Below are 9726 nucleotides of genomic sequence, written 5' to 3' on the forward strand. Positions count from 1 at the left end.
AGGAGTTTTGAATTTCAAACCCCGGGCCGAGTCGAGAAAAATAATGGGTCAACTGTGATTCTGGCAAACGATCCAGTCATAGAATTCGGATGAATGAGAAACAAAAGAGACTCGGATTGAGAGATTTAGTTTATTAGAAGGATGTTTTCATCCAAACAAGAAAACAAGATAACAAGAAGATAAAAAGAAGAAACAACTAGTTAGGAAATGTTGAAGCATCTTTTAAGCATTCGAATGAGACAATCATCCTCCAGTAGGTCTACGGTGTCAAGCGAGAACATTCTATCCACCACCTCTTCGTCCATATCGGTCGCTAACTTTTTGCCAATATCCTTCATAGTTGAAAATAAGGATGATGGGAGAAGGGGCAACTTATCAGTACAAATGTAGTGATACGTGATGAAATCGATGAGATCCACTTCTAATTGTTCGATTTCCTCCATAGTAGATAGGTAGGGGAAATTTACCACCATGTCGTCAAATTTACCATGAGATTTTGTGACTGATGGCATTAGCGTATGACTCAAGATTGAAGACTGGCCAGAGAGCTGACCAGAGCTTGAGCAAAAAGAGCTCAAAAATGTGTCGAAGATGCTCCAGGGGACCTAAACTATAGGGTCATATGGGTAAATTAACCGCATTTGAACCACACTCCTAATGGTGATAATTTTACCACGAGATATTATGTTGTGAGTTGACCAGTCACCTACAATCAAATACTAGGCTCAGTAGATTCTCACACGCTCACTGGCTCAGAATAGGAGCTCAAAAAGACGTCGAAGGTGCGCCAGCTGGCTCTAGCTATTGGGTCATATGGTTAAATTCACACCACCCAACCTATCCTCAGATGTAGTTAATTTCACCATGGGGTTCTCTTCTGTGAGATCTGGGGCCAGATTCAAGGTTGCTTAGATAAACGAAACCACCCACTATCATTAAACTTTGATCCGTGACCCGTAGACCTGACTTTCCGTCATGTGAACATCAAGTGTGGGTAATGTGAGGCCCACAGAGTCCATTTTTTTTGGGAGGTTCTCGCGCGTTCTAGGCACATAGGACAGATCTCCAAATTTACACGTTTTGTCAAGTTCATGGCCAGGCTTTTTTATCAATTTTCACTCAATGTTTGATCTGATGATGATGATTGTAGGAAAGGCACAATCATGTAAAACCTGATGGGTAAAAAAATTTTTGTTTTATCTTCTATGTTGTTAAAATTGTGAGAGACTCCTCACCTCACACAACCAGGCAAGGATTGTGCGAGTCGAGGGCATAAGTAAGTGTTGTTTATTCTCTTACAAGGGGATCTTTTTCATACACCGGTTGAAAATTTTCATTTGACATATGTATGACGCATCCACAGAGAAGACGCTTTCATGTTTGTGAGTCACATTCAAATGCTAGTGATTAAAATTTTATTGTTTTTTCATTAATTCTCAACATTTTACCGTTTTAAAATAATTTACATCAAAAAAAAAAAAATATATATAGACATTGGAGACGAACATAGAATATTATTATTTAGACTTTCCGGGTATCCGCGGCTTCATTCGATCTGGGAAAAGATAGTTTTGGAAAAATAGTCTTGGAAAGATGGTTGTTGTGGAGTGTGGAAAGTTTTTACAGGAGGAGCACGGTGTTCTGAAAGATTTGAAGAAATGTTAACAAATATATCGATGATTACTTACGGAACTTTGGCAATAAACAGTTCAGAAATAGGATAGTATATCCTTTGCTTATCCATCACAACAAATTGTTCATCAGTAATATTCTCCTTGAGCCTGCTGTTGTAAAATTCAAGCAAGTTAACACCGTCTTGGATCGAGGGGACTTCACTTGGACATTTTGTAATCACTTCACAGTATTCAAGAATTCGACCGTCCTTATAGTAGAAAATTGCTTCATCTTTTGCCAATTGGTCAGCAATTCTGTACCGTAAAGTTTCCGAATCCTGCAGGAGTCCACATTCTATGCCCAAACCACCACGATATCTTATTTCACGAAAAGTACGAAACATCTTACATTGACTTGTATATTTTGATCGAATATTACGAAGAGGGTCCATACAGTTACATCGTTTGCCACGGTTACCGGATAGTTTTGGAGGCATTAGAAATTCTGAAAAAAAAAAAAAATTATAGAAAAGACAGAACTCAGAAACAGGTCACCTACCACTATCACGTAATAAATCACGAATGATTTTGCGTGACGGTTAAAACCATAGAACGAGAGAGTATGAAAAGGAGAGACGAAGAAAACAAAATAAAAGTCAGTGATGACGTCATCAACCAAAAAGTAACAGCTGACGTTTGCAGAGAGTGATTTGAGATATTCATAATCTGTGGCTCATTTTCATCTTTTTACCGCATGGTAAATGGTGACCTATTTTAAGCTCTCATTTCTCATTTCTTTTCTCGTTTCGTATCGTCCGTTTATTCATCCTTCTTCATCCTTTCTTTTTCAGTTATGAAACGCAAAACGCTAAACACTCACAATTCACCAGGAGGAGCCCCTCCACCAACTAGTCTTGAACCAAAGACGAAAAAGAAAAAACCAGAAAGTATATTTCTTGGAGAAGAAGTGACCAAAGACCACACAAGAACGGACAAGAAGAGAAAATATCAACCATCAACTAGTTCAGTTCAGAATCAAGGAGGATTTTTAGAAGAAAAGAAAAGACAATCTAAGCCAGCCAGAATAGTTTCGACACAAAGACGTGAGTGATAATGAGAAACATAAAGAATTTCAATTATTCATTTTAGATGGCAAAGGACCGCAGCGAAAAATGCAATTACGAGACTTTGAAAGAAGCGAGACCTTTCCAACACCCGAGGAAGAAGAGTTCTTCACAGAAAATGTTATAACTTCTAATGAACCACATTTTCGAAGACACAACAGCCAGTTTCTGATTGCGGACACTGTCAGAATGAAATTCATCAATCTTGATAAAGTAAAAAACAACAAAATACTCCATCAGCATGTGGCCAAGCTCTTGGACATTTTTATTCGTAGAATGCTCAAAAAATCAGGAGGAAATCTGAAAACATCCAAATATTGGCTTCAGTAAGTTTTATCATAATTTCAAATCATAAGAAGAACGTTTACAGATTGAACCATGATGGGTATACCGATAGAGATGGTTTCTTTGTAACCCACAAAACGTATGCAGTGGCTGATGGAGGAGTGATAATGAATGAAATTGCTAAGCAGATGCAATCTAATAAAGAACTCCGTTTAGATGAGAGTTTTACTGTTGCTATGAACGTTTTCAAGGATAAACAATCACAACTACGAGGCAGGGGAACACATGCCACACGGAAAACTGAGAAAATAGAAAAAATAAGAAGAGTACTATTGGTAAGGCATACTTTCTTTTGTCAAACTATAATTTATTTCATAACAGAAACAACATTTTGGTGTTAGCCTCAGCAGGGTCACAGGGATGAGCCACTGTCTACCAAAAGCACTTGCACTAGGAAAACTGGAAAGTGATATAGAAACTACGGCCAACGGAGACGAAAGGCAGAAAATGGAAAAATTTTATCGAAGCCTCGTAAGACCAGAGGTACTTTTAGACTCTTTGATTGTCCGTAATATGTGCTTTTTACAGATAACCCCAAAATTCAAAAGTGAATCACAAGGAAAGCTTGCCAAGCAGCTTTTGGCCGATGCAGGGATGGATGTGAACAAAGAGGAGCATGGCCGAAAAGATCTTATAGAGCTTGCAAATTATCTTTCAAACTATCAAATAATATTGTGGGCTGCAAACAAACATCAGGTCGTCCCAACTGAAGAAAAGCGATTCAATCCCGATGGCAAAGGGTTTATTGGATTATTTTATTATGAGGGACATTATGAACATGTGAATCACACCAAAGGAAAACATGCATCAAGGTAAGTTACCAATTTATTGTAATCAACTATTTTTATTTTCAGGTTTTGTTATCAATGCTCTACTTTTGACGACAATCAACATTATCGAAAATGTAAAGCCAAATGCAAGAGATGTGGTGCCACAGGATGCAAACAAGAAGATGAGAACATTTATTGCAGCTTTTGTAATATTTACTTTCGAAGTAAAATGTGTTTTGACGCACATCTCACTGCAAAATCAAAGAAGGGATTGCCACATTGCAAGAAATATAGCAGGTAGCTAATCAATTAGACAAACATTAGTAATGTCTTACAGATGCGAAAAGTGCAATTTGATTGATAGATCAGAGAGGATTCGTGGAGAAACACACGTATGTGACGCAAAAGCATACTGTCCTATATGCAGGGAGAAAGCGTTGAAGGGGCATACTTGTGCTCACCACGTCCCTGACGAGAAGGAAAAGTTGAGGAAGCAAGAAAACCAAAAACAATGGGCTATTATCGTGTATGATATGGAATGTATTGTGGCAGAGTCGGGATTATTCGAAGGTAAGGATGTAAACATTCAAAGTATAAACCTTTTTTTCCAGGACATATTGAAAGAGGTCCCAAGCACAAACCTAACCTGATTTGTGTAAGGATGATATGCAGTGATTGCCGAGGAGAGGAAGGATGTCAATTATGTGTCCAACCATGGACCTACAGCTACAAAGATTTTCCACCATTCAAAAATAACAAACACGATTCTCCATTAGCCAGTTTTGCAGATTTCTTGCTACATAACCCACGAGCAGCTGGTGCATATGTGATCGCACACAATGGTGGAAGGTATGTTTCAGTAATAAAACATTTTCAACTTCCAAGATATTTTCAGGTATGACCATGTTATGTTGTTAGCAGAGCTCGATAGACAAGGAGGCACAAAGGCAAAAGAGCCAAAAATTTTATTAAATGGGATGACAATCATAACGGCAGAGTTTGAATATGAGAAAAGAAAGCTGCATTTTCGTGATTCTTTCCAATACTTGCAAATGGGACTAGCCAAAATGCCTGGAGCTTTTGGCCTGGAGGGCGAGGCAAAAGGTTTCTTTCCCCACTTATACAATCATCCGGACAATTACGATAAAGAGTTGAAAACGTTGCCATCGAAGGAGTACTACAGCCCACAGTTCATGGCCCCTTCTACAAAGAAAGAATTTGATGACTGGTATGAAAAGTGTTACCATGATGGTTTCAAGTTACATGATGAGCTGCTAAAGTATTGCCAATCGGATGTTCGCATTCTCACGTTAACATTGATGTCTTTCATTGAGGTGAGTAAATTGTTTCAACCTGTTAGTATTTTTGTTTTTACAGATGTGCGAATCGACTTTCAATGGCTGGAACCCAATTGTCAATGGATGTACTATAGCTTCCTATGTCATGTTCGTATTGAAGCACGAATACATCAAGAAGGGAGATGTAGGATATATTCCCGAGAATGGCTATGGAGGAGGAAATAATTCAATGTTAGCGTTAAAGTATATCCAATGGCTTGAGAAAATAGATCCAACACTACATTTGAAGTACAAATTACGTGGAGGAGAAGTTAAAATTGAAGCTAATGGACATTCTTACTTTGCTGATGCTTTCAATGAGGCCACAAACGATGTTTTTGAGGTATATTTTCATTTTTGATACAAACCCATTCCATTTACACACACACACACACACAGACCCCAAGGAAGACTGACCCTCACAGCAAGTGAGGTGAAGGAAACCTTTATCTCTGTATCAAATAATAATAATTTTATATAACTTTTCAGATTTATGGATGTGTATGGCACGGGTGCCCAAAGTGTTATCCGGATCGGGACAAGAAATGTCCAATGAGACCCGACAAGACAATGGAAGCTTTGTATAAAGAAACAATGAAGAGAGAAGAAGATATTCTAAATGAGGGATTCAATCTAAATTCTGTTTGGGAATGTGAAATATACGAACAGATGGAAAAAGATAGAGAGATGCAACAATTCTTTGAGCTAGTAAGTTTTCAAACAAATAGGCTAAACATAAAGTTTTCTTCAGAACAAGTACGATCAAAGACTCAAACCACGCGAAGCATTATATGGAGGAAGAACACAGGTATTTCGATCAATGGCAGTTGCGATTGAAGACATACTTCTAAATTATTACGATTTCAATAGTTTATACCCATATCTCAATGCAGGAGGTACAGCTTACCCTCGAGGAAACCCAATTGTGGTCGATAAGGACTTTCCCAATACTGATGAACCGTTAAAACTTAAAGGTATGCATATTTTTCCTATTCTTACTAATATATATTTTTAGGAATTGTGTTTTGTGATGTACTACCCACACAAGACGCAGCCATGGGGTATTTACCGCAGAAAATAATGAAGAAGCTCATGTTTGTTCTCTGTAGAACTTGCGCGAATAATCAGAATATTGAAGGAAAATGTACACATACCAAGGTCTCTGAAAGATTTTTGACTGGAGTATGGTGCACAGATGAGCTGAATAAGGCCGTTTCTAAAGGGTACAAGGTGCTCAAGTACCATGAAATCTGGCATTGGCCAGAAGAGGCTTGGGTCAAAGGAGGATTCTTTGCCGATTACATCAAGCCTCTATTGAAATTGAAACATGAAAGTAGTGGATGGCCAAAGGAAAATATGACGGATGAGGAAAAGAAAGCATACATCGCAAGAATATGGGAGATGGATGGAGTCAAACTGGATCCCTTGAAGATCATAAAAAACAAAGCACTGCGAAGCCTGTGCAAAATATTCCTCAATTCCGCCTGGGGTAAGTAGAAATCTATTGTCTTCTAATGTTGTTCCTTTTTCAGGAAAATTTGCACAAAACCCAATGAAAGTTGAGACAAGACTCATCTACAACAGTGATGGACTTGCAATGGCCAATTTTTTCAACGATCCCAACTTTGAACCAACTGGACTGCTTCCTTATGGCGAACACAAGCATTTCATCTCAAGAAGACCCAAGAAAGACTTTCTCAAAACATCACCATTCACAAATCTTGCTATCGCGGCGATCACAACATGTGCGGCCAGGTTAAGACTCACTGAAGCTATAGAGAGAGTTGGAATAGAGAATATGATTTATTGCGGTATGTGAGTAAATGTAACACAAATACAACTATTATTTTTAGACACTGACTCTGTGATTTTCAAACAGAAGAAAGACAGTGATCCTCTTGGGGACCTCAAGGGAGATAATTTAGGCTACTTAACAAACGAAATTCCACCAGGGAATGAGTTGGTTGAAGCCGTAGCAATGGCTCCAAAGGTTTATGCATTGAAGATAAGAGACAAGGACGGCAACTACAGCTATACAGTAAAAGCAAAAGGAATGTGTTTGAACAGTGGCAATACTGGAAGTATCAACTTTGACACTATGAAAGAAAGTGTAGGTATCAGTTCTGTTATGCTTTGGCCAACGTATTCTTTTCAGATGAATGCATTCATTCGAGATGGTGTAGCAACCCCCATGGAAGGCGAGATGTTAACGTTCAAAAGAGGAGATAATGCATTAGATGGCCTTTGGACCTTCAGATTGAAGAAGAGCCTCAATCCTCGAATGGACAAGGGACACTACGTTGATGGTGTTGTAGCACCATTCGGACAAATATCAGGAGATATACAATTAATTAATGATTATCCTTTCTAACATTGTAAATAAATATTGTAGAGACAAAACATTTGTACACATTTCATACACAATCTGCACAATCTTTGCACAAAAAATTTATTGAAAAACAATCTATGCACAATCTCAAAACCAAAATTTTGCAGAGACACAATCTATGCACAATCTCAAAATATACAGAAATCAGTGTGAAATCTTACAAAAATTGAGAAAAAACAACACTTTTATCAGATTTTCAAAGGTTTTTAGTCAGTTTTTCATGTGAGCATGTCTGATTTCACGACATATGTATGCATATATCAACGTTTTTAGTAATTTAACCTGAACATATACCCATTTTAAAGGCATAGCCATACATACAGGTCTATATTTTGATCCATATACATGCACTTTTACAATATTTCGGTGTATATGCACACGTTTTTGATATATTTCGGTGTATACGCACACGTTTTCACAATATTTCAGTGCATATGCAGACATTTTCACAATTGTTTAATGTATATGCGTACATTGCTTGCATTATTTTAGTGTATATACACCCATTTTCACAATATTTTGATACATACGCACAGATTTTTAAAATATTTTGATCCATATGCGTAGATTTTCGCAATACTTTGGTGTATATGCACCCATTTTCACAATATTTTAGTTGTATATACATACATTTCAACATTATTCTGGGGTATACGCACAGATTTTTGCAATATTTCTGTGTATATACACATGTTTTCAAGATATTTTGGTGTAAATGCACACACTATCACAATGTTTTAGGTGTATATGCACACTTTCTACATTATTTTTGGTGTATGCACACACATTTTCACGATATTTTGATGTATATGCGCAGATTTTCACGATATTTTGATACAAATCTAAACATTTTATTTTATTTTCATACGTGGACATACTACTTTTCACGTATGTCTACACATTTTTGCCTACAAGTCTACATTTTTTCGTGCACGTGCACACATTTATTAGTTATTTTTCAATTTTAATGTAAGATTGCCTGATTTCGCGACATTTGTATGCATACATACCAACGTTTTAGTAATTTATTCTGAACATATACCCATTTTTACGGTGTTTCCATACATACACACCCACTTTTTGTGTATATGCCCACACTTTCTCAGTTTTTATCCATTCTGATATAGTCATTTCACGATATTTTGATACAAAGCTAACCATTTTATTCTATTTTCATACGTTGGCACACGTTTTAGGCTATTTTCCGTGAACATACACACATTTTTTCGTGCACGTACATACATTTTACGTGTATATCTACCCTTTTTTCCGTGTATTTCTACATATTTTCGTGCATTTCCACAGATTTTTCGTAAATGCCCACAGATTTTTCGTGTATTCCTACACTTGTTTCGTATATGCACATATATTTTTCGTGCGGATACACACATTTTTATGTATGAATACAACTTTTTGTGTATGTCTTCTAGTTTTTACATATACGCCTACAAATTTTTCGTGTATTCCTATATATTTTCGTACATTTCCACATATTCTTCGGGTATGCCTACATATTCTTCGGGTATGCCTACATATTCTTCGGGTATGCCTACATATTCTTCGGGTATGCCTACAGATTTTTCTCCAAAATGATAGACTTTTCAATGTTTTGTGATGATACTTGATGAAAGTACCATACATTTTGCACAAACACCTTATAGATTCAATAGTTAATGGACTTATTTTACATAAGCATGGGAGTTTTCACCAATTTAATGATAAATCCATCATATTGTCTTTGAAGATGGCGTGTAGCTTTAATAAGAATGATGATACGGACGCGCATTTTTACATCTAGAGATGCATTCCAAGAAAGATTTCTAGATTTTGTTCAGAAATATACCCATTTCATCTACAAATGACTAAGTTCAGACTTATAAGCTTTATATTTGCTACCGTTTTTATCTATATGCATCTTTTCTTTACACTAGGAGGTCACGGTATACTACATTTTTATGGAGATATTTTCAAGGATCAGCATACTACATTCTTCTATTCTATCGACAAAAACACTCTTTTTATGACCTATGCACTTTCTCTGCGTCTCCCACTCTCACATACAGATACTCAATGACTATTTTGTGCCATTCCGTATTTTTAACGTCATTGTGATTGGTGATCTATTTTTTACGCTCTCGGCGTGCCATT

General features: G+C 37.0%; 2 protein-coding genes across 2 annotated transcripts; both read right to left on the bottom strand.

Moving 5' to 3' along the window:
- Positions 1 to 200: 200 nt before the first annotated feature.
- On the bottom strand, positions 201 to 512 carry GCK72_009073 (uncharacterized protein; the record flags this gene model as incomplete). The annotated part of the gene is made up of 1 exon (XM_003092846.2): positions 201 to 512. One exon carries the CDS (start codon positions 510 to 512, stop codon positions 201 to 203), a length of 312 nt encoding a protein of 103 aa, XP_003092894.2.
- A 1005-nt stretch (positions 513 to 1517) lies between these two features.
- Positions 1518 to 2110, bottom strand: GCK72_009074 (uncharacterized protein; the record flags this gene model as incomplete). The annotated part of the gene is made up of 2 exons (XM_053727198.1): positions 1518 to 1641; positions 1689 to 2110. The coding sequence occupies 2 exons, from the start codon at positions 2108 to 2110 to the stop codon at positions 1518 to 1520; spliced, it is 546 nt and encodes a 181-aa protein (XP_053586775.1).
- Positions 2111 to 9726: the final 7616 nt, after the last annotated feature.

The sequence above is a fragment of the Caenorhabditis remanei genome, chromosome III (genome assembly GCF_010183535.1).
Source record: "Caenorhabditis remanei strain PX506 chromosome III, whole genome shotgun sequence".
In the NCBI taxonomy this organism is placed as follows: Eukaryota; Metazoa; Nematoda; class Chromadorea; order Rhabditida; family Rhabditidae; genus Caenorhabditis; species Caenorhabditis remanei.